The sequence below is a fragment of the Aplidium turbinatum genome, chromosome 6 (assembly GCF_918807975.1).
Source record: "Aplidium turbinatum chromosome 6, kaAplTurb1.1, whole genome shotgun sequence".
NCBI lineage: Eukaryota > Metazoa > Chordata > Ascidiacea > Aplousobranchia > Polyclinidae > Aplidium > Aplidium turbinatum.
Window position 1 is genome coordinate 14,131,228 of NC_137477.1, and position 15,925 is coordinate 14,147,152.

Genomic DNA, 15,925 nt, shown 5'->3' on the forward strand with positions numbered 1-15,925 from the left:
ATATTAACACAGACAACAAGTTTCAGACAAGTTCCACTACCAGCCCTTCACTCATCAATCTGTTTGTTTTGTATTTTCCCCCCAGGTGGCCCAAGAGAGAAGCCTCATACCGAACACTAACTTCGTGAGCAAAGTGTTGCAAGTGAACCAGATGGCTCAGACCCGACAAGGGGTGGTGGTGGCTGGGTCGGCAGGGACCGGGAAATCTTCCATCATATCGGTGCTGGTGGACGCGCTGTGTCTGTTGCCACACAACCACGGGCCTGGTGAGGAGCGTTGTCACAAATATTATTATCATTTTTTTATCCATGTTTCTAAACAATTTTTTTGCGTGCATTGTTATTTTTCAAACTCAATGCAAGTGATCTAAAGACCACAAACATAGAAAAGTAAACCAACAAATGCAAACACAACGTCCAGCAAGGTAACTCTCCACCGGATTAGATCTAAAAACGAAGTGTAATTGATTCAATTGTCGGTTGTTCAGTTTCATTTTTATTGATCAGGTCGTGCCACGAGCCCTGGTATGTCCAGCCACAAATTGCAACGTCTCTACCCCATGACTGTGGATGACGTGTCGCTCATGTTTGGCAGCGTTAACCAATCAAAAGAGTGGACTGATGGTATACTCACTCATGCGTGGAGAAAAGCTAACAGGGTTAGTAATAAGAAAGAATTTTTTTCTCCAAAAATAGTTTTAACTATGCTAGCTTGCATTACATAACTACAGTTTCACTTATTTTTAAGAGGCTGTAAGTTAACTGTAATGCAGCTTTAAAGTGGTGTAGTTTTCACTTTAAAGACTGAACGACTACCGATGTCTTTTAAACTACCGGAATTCTTAAATGATTAATGGAGTACTAGCATAGTCTTAAGTGATAAAAATACTGAAAAAAAAGTATTACCACTTTCAAGTTAGCAGTTTCAATTATACTACTTGTATTTAAATAAGAATGCTATTGTCAGAGCGAAATGCGTTTTCAACAATTAGATTCTTTGCTGATGATGATGAAACTGTTAAAATATTGTAAATTAATTTACGTATCGATTCAAGTCAGTTAATCGCTTCGAGTTGCAGTTTGTCCAGGCTCTGTCTGCACTACCAAGATATTGTTGAAGACATGCATAATCCACTTGGTTGTATTGTGGAATCGTTATAAAATAAGTTTAGTGAATCTCTGAATTTTCTTCCAATAAATATTTTGATGACGTCATTTTCAGAATCACAGCACCACTTGGTTATGCTTGGATGGTCCACTGGTGACGTCATGGGCTGACCACTTCAGCAGCGCATTGGATGGCCACAAGGTCATGGGATTAAGCAACGGCGAAAAGCTACAACTGAGCAAAAATATGAGATTGATATTTGAGACCTCTAACTTGAAGAATGCTTCACCTTCTTTGCTGTCAAGAACCGTAAGTTGTAGATATTTTATCACTAAAACCGCAATCCTTTTGTTTACTTTGATGTTGTTTTTGATCAAACTATTTGTTTGATATTAAATGATTCACTTTGTCTATTATTTCACGTGATTGTGTTAGAATGGAATGATCGGGCTGCATGACCCAGTGGTGAGAGCCATGGTTCGACGTTTGGTTCGACACCGCTCAAGAGCATGTGGTTGTGTCTTTGGCAAGACACTCGAAGGCACGCCGTCGAATACGTAGTGGCGCTCCTTTGACTATAACCCTTGATTTCTCTCATACTTGAACAGTACGTTGTTCTAAAGAGAAAGGCCTTCTGCCCTTTTTAGGGCTATGACCTGCTAAACTGAATTGATTACATAAATCTATATTGTCATGTTTACTCTTTTTTTTTTCTCCGTGCAAACTTGACAAATGCATCAATGCATTTGGCAACATGTTTAAGGTTTTATCAACTTTGTGTTTGGATAGTTTCTGGATATCATTGAATACCTGCTGTTGGGAACCTTCCTTTTCTTCAACTGCTCCATCCTTTTCACAGTTTCAATGACAGTCAACGTTTTTGTTGAGTTTATTCGCTAACTTTTACACATTTTCGTGGAAGCCAAGACTGGAAAGGTCCTTGCTAACTTGCTTCATTTGTACAGGGGCTTGTGTATGTGGACAAGCAGGTGCTAGGCTGGCGTCCTCTAGCACAAGCTTGGTTGGAAACAAGGAGCAAAGACGAAGTGCTAGTTTTACAGAAAGTTTTCAACAAAACATTGGATCCGATCTGTGCCTTTGTGTTTAATGAATCGAGGTAAATTAACTCACTGGACTATTTAAATCCTACATCATTCATGTGCATTGTGCAATTGTTTTTGCCGATATTTGTACTGAATAATAACATCGAGTTTCAACAGCAGTCTATTTTTAGTTTAGATGTCATTGCAGTTCTTTTATTTCAACGCCGTGTGCCAAGCTAACTTTTACGTTTCTGAAACATTTGTATGTACGTAAAGCAGCATGTGTTTGTTTGTACGTAAAGCAACATACGTTAAGTTACATACACGAAGATAAGGTGGAAATTTTCAACGAGATTCCATAAAAAGTCTTTTTCAACTTATTCGAGGCATTACATGTTTTGTCATTATATTGGCTTTGGGATTCCAGGATTACTCAACGATTTCACTGATGCATTGTTTTTATATCCTTGTTCTTTTCCTTGCTAGTTGTGCGCATCTAGATTGACGCGAATTATGGAGCCAAGCTAGAGTTTGAACTTTAAAGCCACCTCGTTGCGACTTTACTCTGTTTTTTTTTTACCTGCAATGATTCACATGCTTGTCCTTATGTGACAAATTGCAGTAAAACCAATTGGCTTACCTCGGACGTTTTTGCAGATAATTCACTGTCATCAGTTCTGTTGGAATTAAAAAAATGTATCCTAGGTACACCACATGTCCTTCCTTTACGTGCTTTATCCAATTTATCTTATTGATTGGTGTAATTCACCCAACGATGTAGATTTACTTACGGATGAAAACTCCTGCTTGTAACACCCTTCATTCTTTATTTACCAGTAACAAACGTAATCTCTAGGTTAAAGATACCGGTTTGCGAGGTGGGGTTGTTCAGCACATGCCTGGCACTACTGGGAGAGATGTTAAACGAGCATCAGCAACATATAGGTGGAGATCTCCATGTGGAAAGGCTTTTTCTCTTCTGCCTGGTGTGGGCGTTTGGCGGTCTATTGGAAGCAAACGCTCTGAAATCTTTCAGTGATGTTTTGAAGACATTGTCGTCTGCGTAAGTTTGGAATAGTGTAGATTTTGCTTTAGCTACTATTGCTTTATAACAGTCGCAGATATGCAGATAAGCAAATAATAACTATGCCTTGTATCAATGCTACAGACGATTGCTTTTCACCATCATAAACGGTGAGCTTTTGTCACATCTCTGTAGTAACAGATTGTCACTTAGTAGCCATAATTAACCTTTTACTCCAGGCTACCAGACTACGACCACGAGATATCGGTGTTCGATTATTACGTGGACGAGTCAGGTGAATGGGACAGCTGGACTGCCAGGGTGCCAGAGGCAACTTACACAGGGACCACCGACATATTGGGCGAGGTACGCCCCTATAATACCTTCTTACAAAACCGACAATCGTTCTTGTAGTCGTTCAGTGGTTATTGTTGTCGTAGTTTCTGCTAGGGCAAAGGGTTTCACCCGTTATCACTCATGAGGCAAAGTAAATTGATATGCGGTTGAGAACAAAAGTCGCCCAAGTCGTTGTACACGACAAAGTACAATGCAGTCTATACGTGAATATTGTGCTGAAGCACTTACCTAATTTTTTTTTTCACTTGATTCATGACTTTTAATCGATGATCTCCGTAACGAGCTTCCTTTGAAAGATAAATAAATTTTTATAAATGGTTTCCAAATAATTTAACTACATAACTGCTTTCTACTCGCACACAGGTGTTTGTGGATACAACGGATACGATCCGTGTTCGGAGTTTACTCGAATTCGCACACATGGCACACAAACACACTCTTGTCATTGGTGACTCAGGGGTTGGGAAAACTGCTTTAATCAACGACTTTCTGGACACTCAAGGTACCGCCATGCTCTGTGAAGAATATTTAACTTGTGGTGGAATATCACCGAGCGGTTTTTGCTGTTGATGCAGCGTAGTATTATTTTACACCTAACGAAATAGAAACTTATTAAATTTCTTCTACCAACACCTAGGGTGAAATAAATGCAAGTATTAAGGTTGCTGAGTTGGCGACTAAAAGAGAGAGAGACAAGCAATAGGATCCTTTTCATTATCGTGGCCTCACTAGCATGAGAATTTGATTCTTCAATTGTGAGACTTGGCTTCTAAAATTGGTTGAAACTCTAAAGGAATTGTTTTTTTAATGTTTTCGTTCTGATTGGGATAACTACTTGTGGAAGCGAGAAACTTTTCGCTATTGGTGGAACGAGAAAGTTTCTTTTCACTTTTCATTGCCTACTCTTACAATTCCTACTTACTGTATATTTAAAATAATTTGTTTGAATAAAACATCACTTTCCAGATAAACAATGGAGCGTCCTGCGAAAGCTTGTGCTTAGTCATGCTTCGACTGCGTCACAATTGCACAGCTTCATTCAACATAACATTCAACACAGACAAGGATTCGTGTACGGCGCAAAAGATGGCAAGCATCTGGAAGTAAATGTCGAACTCTTTGCTTTCTAAATCTTGTTGTTGTTGTCCACTAAACTGATTAGTTCCAACAGTGCAAAGAAAAATATATTCTCATGTATTTAGGTTTTTATTGATGATGTCAACCTCCCTGGGAAAGACAAGGACAGCATCCAAAGATGCAATGAGCTCTTGAGAGCGCTCATGGACGGGCAAACCATCTGCAAGCTTACAAAGCCGTTTGAATGGAGAACTGTTGAAGGCTTAGAGGTTAGTTAAGCTTTTATGAAACATTTTTTATGTAATGTAGTCATTTGCTGTTCCATGAAACTTTAACAATTCTTAGCATTGTTTTATTTGAGGTCGTAAAATCTTAATTTTTGATGAACACTAGAGTGCATCAGAGTGCAGAGATGAGATGATTTGAACAGTACAATCTTGATTCCCTGGCTAGTGTTTAACTTTATGAACTGGCTGAGGTTGTTGTATTTGTATCTGCTTGTCAGCAGGTTTGTGAGGTAATCCTGGATGAACTTGGACAATATTAGTCGGAAACTCTGACATTTTAGGACAAATAACAAAAAGATGTTTTATTTATGGTCCAACACTTCACTGATATTTACGGGAAATTAAACATGGGCACATAAAAGTGTCTGAAATTATTTTTTACCAGTCGGAATTTACAGTACACAAAATTAGGTCAATTTATCGTTTTTTTTTTGTTTTGTCAGAATCTTAGGCCACCTGGCAAATCTGCTTGTAAGTACACTGAACGTGGTCATGCAACGATTTAATTGAGATGATCTGATTGAATGATGGAGCCTTGTCTATTATTTTTACTCGCTTCTGTTTTTTTCCTTTTCTTTACTCTCATCCTTTTGCTCAGGTCTTGGCCACCATGTCAAATGAATCTGATTTCAATCTCGACCCGCGATTATTACGTCACTTTGCCGTTATTCGCTTGCGCGCACCATCTAGCAGTGATTTGAGAAACATCATTTATTCTGTTTTGGAAGCTAACTTATCGGACAAACCAATGAACCAGGAACTGCATGAATGCATCGCCACCGCTTCCTGCAAGCTTCTCGAAGCCGTCAAGGACGTCCTCAGGCCTTGGTAAGAATAAGATTCTGACTTGGCCGAGTTTAAATCTGGACCTTGCCAGTTTTACTTGTTGTTTATTTTTTAACTTCTTCATTTTCTTACTATGTAAAGTTTCTTACCATGGATTTTCTTACCTTTATGTTTCTTTCTTTTTTTTCTACAGCCCGATGCCAGGAAGGTGCCATTACGCCTTTTCTTTGCGACAAATTACTAAAATGTGTCAGTGCTTACGCCGAGTAGCGGATGAAGACAAGGCCAACGACGCCCACATCGTGGCGTTGTGGCAACACGAGATGGAGCGAATCATTGGAGATCAACTTTGCAGAACTTCAGATGTGTTATGGTTCGATGAAACACTCTCCAAGATAAACAGCGAAATGTTTTCTCACTACACCGAGCAAGGGAAAGATATCCACAAAAATTTCGTCACTTTTCCAAGTATGTTTTTGAGTTTGTCAATACCGTTTATAAAGAAAAAATATTACACTTTCTTTTAACTCTGTATCTGCCAATATTTTCGTTTTTGTGTATAGCAAACATCATCACGGTGGCCTTGTGCATTACTATTCTGAATTTTGCTCTTTTTTCTTGAGTGGCCGGCAGAACGAGATGGCTTTTTTATCACTGATCTGATCAGCTATCGAACACACGGTATCCCATAAACAGTTTCTGATGTTAAATTCAGGAAATCCCAAAATCGACAGAATTCTACGGTTATCCTATGGATACATAACCCAAGTCTGTGCGTATTTTCAGTTGAAACCAAGCTCCACCGCAGAGGACTAGCATCATCCAGCCATTCCATCAGGGTCCAGCTGCATGCCATCGCCGATCCAAAGGAAACCATTGATTGCTTGAAGGTCAGGTTAACGTCAAATTAACAATTTGATGCCTTTTTAGAAAAAAAATACACAACAGTTTTTCGTGGTAGCAGATGTTCCAAACATTGGTTTTAAGGAATTGTGTGATCAGGAAAGTCTTGGCAACTTGAAGAAGATCTTGCTACAGGTTTATTACTTTGTCTTATTTATTATAGGTTAATGCAAATTGTATTGCGAACAGTATCGTTGTATTGTTGCTGAAAGATTTAAATTTACGCAAGATGAAAGAAAATGAGAAATTCGAACAGTTAGACGAGCATTCTCCAATGAAATAAGTAGGAAAGGTTACAAAACTAATATCCTCGTTTACAATATATTAAAAAACTAATTGATGCAAATTCGTGATCTCGCTGTTAAACTTTACCTTCTGTCCAATTTCAGGCTCATCTCACCCATTACAATGAAGATCAGCAACATAGCCACGATACCCTGAGCAACATTATGTTCAGCGATGATACACTGTGTCACGTTATCAGAATGCATCGTATCCTTTCATACCACCATGGGTACGTCAAGATGTCCTGTTATTTTGTTATGGCAACTCAAAGAGGATCAACTGCATCATGCATGACTAATACAAAAAATGCTTTTTATTCACAAAGTTTTAAATGTAATATTTCTCACTTCATAGAGGAAGCATGGTTTTGGTTGGGGCAGTAGGGAGTCACCTGACCCAACTGACCCGACTGGCTCTTCACGTGGCCGATCTGCGGCTCGTCACCATCGACTCGTCCCGGCCCACCTCTCTTTTTGACAGTTTCCGCACGGCCATCCGCGTGGCAGGTACTGAGGGCCATCCTGTGTCGGTTGTCTTATCGGCGAGGTAAGAATTCAAAAAAGACTAATTCTATAAAAAAAAATATTGTTTATTTAACTTTAGTCGTTGCATTCTGAACGAACAAGTATAAAATAATACATAGACATGTGTGTGCGTTTACGTGTTCTTTTGTGGCTTGATATATATTTTTTTAAGCTTGACTCTCCCAACTTTACTGTTCACTTGTCTTAGACCAATGTATTATCACAAATCATTTCCTAGTTGAAAGTACAATTTTCATCAAACTTTTCATTATGATGCTCTTTAAATTGCAATCAAAAGTGGGAAAAAATTAGCTGGAAAAGGCAAACTGGTACTAAAACACTTCCTCAAATGGACGATCTACCTAATACAGAAACAATCACAAAGAAAACAAATCAATAAATTTTTTTCTAAAGTCAAAACCTTCAAATCGTTTGGCTGGGCTCACACTCACAACAGTATTTCAATAAAAATTTATAATTTATGTTGCGGAACCTACTTGCTAAGTCATTCTACTGTTTGCTATTGCGTGTACGCACTTGGTCATTCTAGTATTTAATAGTTGCACATTCTATATTTGGCACATCCACTGATCTAACCAAAACTATGAAGAAAAGAAAAAACATAGAAAATGGAGGTTTTAAACATTTATTGACTTTTTATCTTTTTAAAATATAATTTTTCTTTTGTTTCCGGCCAGTTGTACTGCTATTAATTTATATTGTAACTTTTTCGTTTCGAATGTGCTGATGAGTCCTAATGGACTAAAACCCCAGTTTCGCAGCATAAGTTACAATTTTTTAGTGAAATACTGTTGTGAGTGTTAGCGCAGCCAAACGATTTGAAGGTTTAGACTTTAGAAAAAAAATATTGATTTGTTTTCTTTTCTTTAAATTGCACAGCTTTTCATTTTTCAATTTCATACTTGACTATTAAGATGATTTTCTGACTTGATGGTACATCTACTGTATGTTAAATGTCTCCTTGTTACATTATTATCATTCTTCATGATTAGAGAACTAAAGAACCCGGAATTTTTGGACGCCATAAACTCCCTTCTTATATCAGGAGAGTACCCTCACTTATTTTCAAACGACGAAATGGATGGATTGCTACAGGCAAGTCGACAACAGAAGCATGGTTTTGAAAATATTCCAACCTTTTTTCTGTCGTCGAAACTAGATATTAATACAGCCTTCAATCATGAGCACTAAACACTTGGATATTTTATGATTTTCGGTATCTACTCCTTACAATACTAATCTGATCTTCCTAAAACAGTATTTATTCTACCGAAATATGTGCGTCATACATTTCGGCTGCGTAGCCGAGTGGTGAGAATGTCTGCGCGACGTTCGAAAGGGCGTGGGTTCGACACCGCTCCAGAGCACGCGGGTGTGTCTCGGCAAAGACACTTAATGGCAAGCCAAAATAAGGGGAGCAGCTGACTCGAAGACTATATGTCACTTCGCTGCTTTTTGTCGTCTGTTGCATCGCATCTGTGATCGCAGTGTACTGTATGTTATTGCAATGGGCGCAAGTAAAAGCATGACTTTATTATTATACATCTAACTATTATGTCGCCGACACAGGTACTGGCGCCCACACTTCGGCGCCACTATCCCAACATGGTGAGTGATCCGATGAAGTTCTTTGTGTCCCGAGTGAGATGCAACCTCCACATCATTTTAATTCTGCCTCCTCATCACTCGCTGCTGGTGGAGTCCTTACAGAAGTATCCCGGAATAGTGTCTGAAAGCCAGGTGAAGCAACTAGAGTTGCCCATTGAAGAGAATGTTTTTACATGTTAAGTTTTTGTAAAAATTTATTTGACAGATTTCCCCTGTTTGTTTGTTTTTTCAATTTTTCCACTATTGCACGAATATTAATAATAACACAAATTTTCACAAGAAAAATACCTTCTAATTTTAAAGGAAATATTTTATCCGGTTTGTAAAAAATAGAACAAGAATAAATAAGAACAACAATAACCTTTTAGATATTTTTAATGAAGAGTTTTTGATGTTTTTTTAGGTATTTTGATGTTGTTTTTTTTTGGTATTTTTGATAAAGATGGGATATTTAAGATCTTCCTTTTCTTTTTCAGCTGATATGGATACGTGATTGGCCGCAAGAGGTGTTGGTCCAGCAGGCTGAATATTTCATCAACTCCAATCGCGTTGCTCACGACACAACGCACAAGACGCGGGAAGCGCTCACGATGGCTATTGCCAACATGCACAGGTGACGTCAGTGAACATGACAGTTCAGTTCATGTTGAAGAGCTGAGTTTGTTACTATTGATAAAAGACTAATTCATCACAACTTACTCCTTCTGTTTGCAATCAAGCAGAACTACGTCATTGAAGCCGAAGAACTTGTCCATAGACTGATTAAGCAGTTTGTGTTTTGTTTTTCCAGTTGAGGCAATAGCAGGTCACATTTGTTCCGGATCGATTACTTAGTTAGTGGTTTGAGTGTCTCCCTCTGAAGCACTTAGCAAAAAAAGGTATTCAAAGTACTCAACTGCATCTCTACGCAGGTGGGCTGATACTGTCTGCTTTATCAAGCGCTGAGAGCAACGCCGAACGCATAGCTGCGATGGATACATCACCAGATAGAAACAAATTGTTAATTCACTCATCGATTTCCAATTTATACAAAGCAAATTCAGCTTCCGATTTCATAATTGTCTTTGCTTTCTTTATTTTTCATACAAAACAAAGTATTTTCAGAAATGGCGACGAACGACGCTGTCATTGTAACCCAAACCTGACCATTTCGTTGCAGCTTGACACTTAAAGATTGCAAGCAGACCACCCTGGCTGGAGACACGAACCCAACTATATCTGTGACGTGCACAAGTTTGCAGGTCAAGAAAGACAAGGAATCTATCAAGGTGGAAAAAATGGAGATGCCAAACCTTCCTTACGCAAAGACTATTCTGTTAGAAAGAATAAAATTAATGAACAAGTATGTAACCAAATAGTAATGAAATATTACAAACTTTTGCTGTGTTAGAAATTGTTATTTATTTCATATGAACTCAACAAATTAAATGCAAAAACCTGTTGTGTTACTGTCAAAAGCACTCTCGAAAACATAACAACACATCACTGCATATCTGTGTTACTACGACAGCAAAGTTGACAAGTCTGTGTTCGACACCAAGACCTGTCATTCCAAATACTGTACTGAATAAATCTCTCCATGAATTCTTGTTTAGCATTTCTGCGGATAAACTCTCTTGCAAAAAAAATCTTTCTGTATCAAGCAGGGGTAATGTAATGACACCTGATCGATGTAAATAAACGTTTCATTTCCCATTGCAGGGACGCGGTACGGAAGTCATCTGTCGAGGTATTTGTGGGTCCTTACACTTACAGAAAGTTTATGGAATCGTTCCACCAACTTTACAACAAGCACAGTCGGGTCTTGTTGTTGGAAACAGAAAAGTTAAAAAGGACATTGGAAACCCTGGATGAGACAAGGAAAGATGCTAAAACCATGCAAAAAGCTATTCAGGTCCGATAAAAGTTGTCTGCTTTATCTTTAAAATCGTCATACCCTTGTATGTTGTAGGCTTTGAACAGAAAACACAGGTTCAGTCTCCAAATTTGACAGTTTATCTTTTTACAAGTTCTCGAAATATTCCCCTTATCTAACTGAAGTCATTTGTTGAATTTATTTGTGCAAAAAAGAAGAAAAGAAAACATAAAATTGCCTGATTATCTTTCGGACCTTCACTGTAGGGTTGTTAGCAAGTTATGTTCGTTTTGTTTAGTAGGTTTTATTATTTCGAGTTGTAGCTTTCCATCAACTGTTTGTGGCTATAGCCAAGAAGGTCACAGTCGCAGATAACTGCGCTCATGAAGACCACGATGTATTTTTAAGCATTTATGTTTTTTTGTATCTAGTTGAAATTGTAAAACAAAAGTCTTTAAACAAACACTTTCAGTGCCAATTAAAGAGCACTATTCGGGGGATTCCCCAACTTAAAAATAACATGCAACAGTGTTGCCGATTGATCAGTTGATTTTTCTTTCCGGTACACAAAAAAATAGGCTAATATTTGGCATATGGATAAAACACCCTGGGAAGACGTTTATTGAAAGTTTTGGGAACAAAATAGATAAGTAATATCTACGGTTTGCGTTGTTAAAAAAATATTGTTTGATTAAAAGCAAGTCTTGTTTGGAATAGCCCAACATTACTTGTGCACACAGTTTGCCTGAACATTCAAATTTTGATCAGTAATCTTGTTTTCGCCTGACTTGTAACCAAACTTTAGCCTTATTACACTTACCAATGGAAACTTTTGACATGTTTTATTTGAAATATCAAAGCACAAATAGACTAACTTGTTCGAAACAACTTTTTATTCAGAAAAGCCTAACACGATATCTAGGTACAGTTTGTTGAACATCAAACTTTGTTTAGAAGTCATGTTTTTACTTGTCCTGCAAGCAAACTTTAGAGTAAGCACACCCCAGACAGAATCAAACTTATAACATTATAAAATGAATACAAAACAGCACCACAAAAAATGAAAGTTTATTTTGAAATACTGTGGTTTGAAACAATTGAGAACATTTTTGGACTCTAAATAACAATGTTTTATTTAGCTAACGTGTTGTCACATGATTTCCAAAGAAATTTTAGGCTATTTATTTGCACTCAATAAATGAAATTTGCAAGTGCTTTCAATGGAATATAAACAACGAAAACAAGTGCAGAAACCATATTGTATTGTCATGTAGACAATCTTTTGATATAAGTAAATTGGCATTGATCCACTGGTAGGCTCTAAATTCCCTTGCACGAGCTCAAGGTATTGCTGGATGCCATGATTACTTGACAAGTGTCTCGCTGTGTGGTAAGTCTTATCCATCTTTTATTCTTCAACCAACTTTAACCTCACTGATGATGTACGCTTCAACCATCTGCAACAAGAAACATTTTTCTTTGCATCTGTTCTCAGCTAGGAAATGGTGTCCCATACATGAATTCAAGCATCATAAGATAAGAAAATAAGGTTGCTGTATTATACTAAGCCTTCCACACTAATGAGAGTAAAGTGGCCGATTTCCTTCTCTCACCCGCCTTTCCTTTAGCAACTATACCCGGCCAAGTTATTACAACTTGCATAATGCATATAGGTGAGCGATACTTTTCAACAACCAGTCGGGAGTGGAATCAGTATTACATGTTTGGATTTGAGCGCCTTATTCGCTGCACCACCCACCACCTCATTTTTTGTATTTTTTAGCTAAAAAAATACTATATTTTACATTGCGTTAATTCAATATGTGCAGACATTGCATCAATGCAAAAACGATCAATTAAAGGAGCTGATATATAAGTCTCCACACTGGTCAAAAATACCATGAGGTCATACATTGGAATTGCCGATATATATATATATATAAAGTGAAACTACTTTACTGTTTTTACAACCTTTAATATTGCTGTCATGGCATTCATAACCATGGTGAAGATTTGTATAACACCTCCCAATAAACTTGATCAATTTGTAGCTGGGTTGTGACAACATGAAAGACGATTGCATGAAAGACAACTTACTAATACAAATAAAAACACAATTACCTTTTCATTTACATCCTTTTGAATGATTTCTTCATCACTGCAACATTTGCTATCATCATCATGTCCCGATACATTATCACAAGTTTGATGGCAAACTCAGCATTCAATTTTGTTTTAATGCAAACTAAGGTTACAAGTATATCAATGCAGTATTTTCTATAAATCAAAGTAATAATACAAGTCAACAAACTTTAACCACTCACTGCTTCTCTTGAATACAAGAATTGCTAATAACAACACCCTATGATAACTTATACAGTAGTATCTATAGGCAGACGAAGCCGAGCAACGTGATCAAGTTTAACATATTCAAGTTTATTCCATTTTCAGAAGCACAAAACTACGCAACAAATTAAATATTGAACGTTTTCGACATCTCACGTACTTATAATATCTAATCACATAACTAAACCCTTACTTTGCGAATAATATCCTGAAATCTGAACAATCTGTCTGACATAAAAGGAAAACCCTCACAAGAAGAAACAATAATAGAAGTACCAGTGCAACATCAAATATACAGATATGGAAGCTGAAATACAAGTCTAGACTAAGGGCTTGTTAAATTCCATGACGTCATAGATTGAAATGGACCAAAATTCAAGATGAAGTTGGTGAATAGTGTTTTCACAACTTTTCCTTTGCTTTGCTAATTTCTAACCTTAAACCCTGGAAGTTAGTGTTTAGGGAGGGAAAACAGCAGAAGAAAGGTGTAGCAGTGAAGGCATAAAACAGCTTTTGCCTGTTTGAGTGCTATTCAAAAACTTCACACCCTATTTTAGGTCGATTCCAATCTATGGCATCATGTCGTTTTTGACCAGGACGAAAACTTGCACATCGCTTTCCTACTAATTCTAATTGCAAAATAAAACTGCGCTAGAAAGAAATTGGAGTGAAGAAAAACTTCTTTACAAACCCTGATACTATACTATATAATACTGATACTATTTGAATAAGCTGAAGATGCTATTACTATAGCGAAATCGATTCTTACTTAATAAATAACACTAAGAGGTTAGATTGTTGTGCAAATGCCAGCATTTGATGAATGCAAAATAGCAGTACCATCTATATAAACTACGGTACTCATCTAGACTAAAAATCAATTCTTGTCCAACTGGCACAGAATCAGCACATTTTGCCTGAAAACGACTGACAGTGACAAATTAGTTTAAAACCAAAAAATCCCCTAAATTCAAAATTAGTTGTATTCAAGTTTGGCGCTTACAATAAATAAATTCCAAAATACGCCACAAAACCGACCAAGTTTGGGAATTTATAGAGGAGCAAGGGGAACTTCAAATGAGCAACATTAGGTGCCCAAGGGAACATTGTTACGTCATTATGAGTCACAATGGACGTGTTTGGAAGTCCTTGGTACTGAAAGTGTAGAATCTTTTTCTCCACTCTTTGTTGTGTCGATTAACCGAGTTTAATGTCAATCTTGACCAACTCGACGCTGGCACAGGTACTCCGTTCCCAGTTCAAGATCTCTGAGGCGAAGGTCAGTGCTCTTTTCACCCAACTGACTACTGAGGCGACCAGGCTGGAAAAACTCAAAGCTCACTGCGGCACTGGCGGGGGTTCTCTGCATGCGTTCTTGCAGGTATGATGTTTCAATAACAGTGTTCAGCATTATAAAAAATTATACTAGGCCTATAGTTCTTTTATTACTTGTTTTTTTTTTTGGAATTGATGCAATATTTATTTTTAGAAATTACGTCATGGCGATTTTTAAAAAAAATTTGTTTGCTCAGATGATTACGAAATATTTGTTTTGCTCACGAAACAGGAAAAATGGTGGGCTCCGCCTAATGAAAATTTTGAAGATGGCACAAATATGTTAAATCTTACTGTGTTCTAATGAAGTTGCTTCTGTGATTTTCATTGGTTTCTAAGCTTTCAATGTGCCACGGTCCAACTGGAAACACCTTATTAACTCTTGCTTGGGGCCTTTCCGGTAAAAAAGATTCAACTAGAAAATCTTAATATTGAAACTAATTTCGTCCAGCTATCCCAAGATGCCGACTCGGACTACGAGGAAGACGTTCTCTTGAGGTTTGAGGAGAATGATGAGTACGACAAGCAATTTGATGCTATGAGGGAGGCTAACTTAAAATCCAAGAGAGTCCAAATTGATGAGGACATTGTTGCAGCAAAAAAGAGGATGGAAGATGCAAGGTTATATTTGCATAAACACTTTTTTTTCGGACAAAGTATTTATCAAACGGTAAAACATTGGTTTCACGCTTCTTGCGGACATACTCGTTGAAGTTAAAGCTTTTCCTCACTAAAACCAACCAATCTTCAGAGCCAGCCTGGCCACGGCGAAGCAACAAGTGGAGCATTGGAGAAATAAAGTGGATCGAGGATGCATCGAGAGACTGAAGGCGTTCAAGAAGCCACCAAAGTTGGTTGCTCAGGTTGGAAGGATGAGATTTATTTCCACATTTCATTTATTTCCACTGGTCATTATAATGAATGGTTTTTTGATGTGAAACTTTATGTTTGTGTGATAACTAAAACAAAATTCTTTACGGGTAATTTTTATTTGTTTTTTGGTTGAATTAAATCTTACTGCATTCGCCCAACTTCAAGCTATACACACATATTGTCGAATATTTTTACCACTTGTTTGCAATTAAGTGATGGTGGTGCTCAGAATTTGAGAAGTCTCGTATCAAATTTATTACTCCCTGTACCGATCTCTTGCTTGATGTCGGACCTTTAGGTTATTCTCGAATGTTTTTATGACTTATTGGGAATTGAAACTAACCATCTATTGCATCAGCGCTATATGCGCGACTGCCTGTTCTCACAAGTAATGGAATTAAAATAATATTTCTTCATTTAGTGAAACCCGATCCTGATGTTTCGGGATGCAGACCAGGTGTTTTTGAAGCAAAATCGAGAGAGAGATAGAGAGA

The 15,925-nt window shown here is 37.5% G+C and overlaps 1 protein-coding gene across 1 annotated transcript in view; it reads left to right on the forward strand.

The window, feature by feature from the left end:
• Positions 1-15,925, forward strand: part of LOC145771546 (dynein axonemal heavy chain 5-like) — a 55,907-nt gene that overhangs the window by 22,792 nt on the left and 17,190 nt on the right. The window contains exons 32-53 of the mRNA XM_082583249.1: positions 86-266; positions 507-658; positions 1,222-1,416; positions 2,073-2,224; positions 3,007-3,213; positions 3,414-3,540; positions 3,895-4,033; positions 4,498-4,634; positions 4,734-4,877; positions 5,494-5,723; positions 5,875-6,149; positions 6,468-6,571; positions 6,974-7,098; positions 7,224-7,415; positions 8,407-8,509; positions 8,984-9,154; positions 9,499-9,635; positions 10,182-10,364; positions 10,724-10,916; positions 14,467-14,604; positions 15,010-15,179; positions 15,310-15,421. Coding sequence (XP_082439375.1) covers positions 86-266; positions 507-658; positions 1,222-1,416; positions 2,073-2,224; positions 3,007-3,213; positions 3,414-3,540; positions 3,895-4,033; positions 4,498-4,634; positions 4,734-4,877; positions 5,494-5,723; positions 5,875-6,149; positions 6,468-6,571; positions 6,974-7,098; positions 7,224-7,415; positions 8,407-8,509; positions 8,984-9,154; positions 9,499-9,635; positions 10,182-10,364; positions 10,724-10,916; positions 14,467-14,604; positions 15,010-15,179; positions 15,310-15,421 — 3,567 coding nt within the window. The remainder of the gene's footprint in view (positions 1-85; positions 267-506; positions 659-1,221; positions 1,417-2,072; positions 2,225-3,006; positions 3,214-3,413; positions 3,541-3,894; positions 4,034-4,497; positions 4,635-4,733; positions 4,878-5,493; positions 5,724-5,874; positions 6,150-6,467; positions 6,572-6,973; positions 7,099-7,223; positions 7,416-8,406; positions 8,510-8,983; positions 9,155-9,498; positions 9,636-10,181; positions 10,365-10,723; positions 10,917-14,466; positions 14,605-15,009; positions 15,180-15,309; positions 15,422-15,925) is intronic.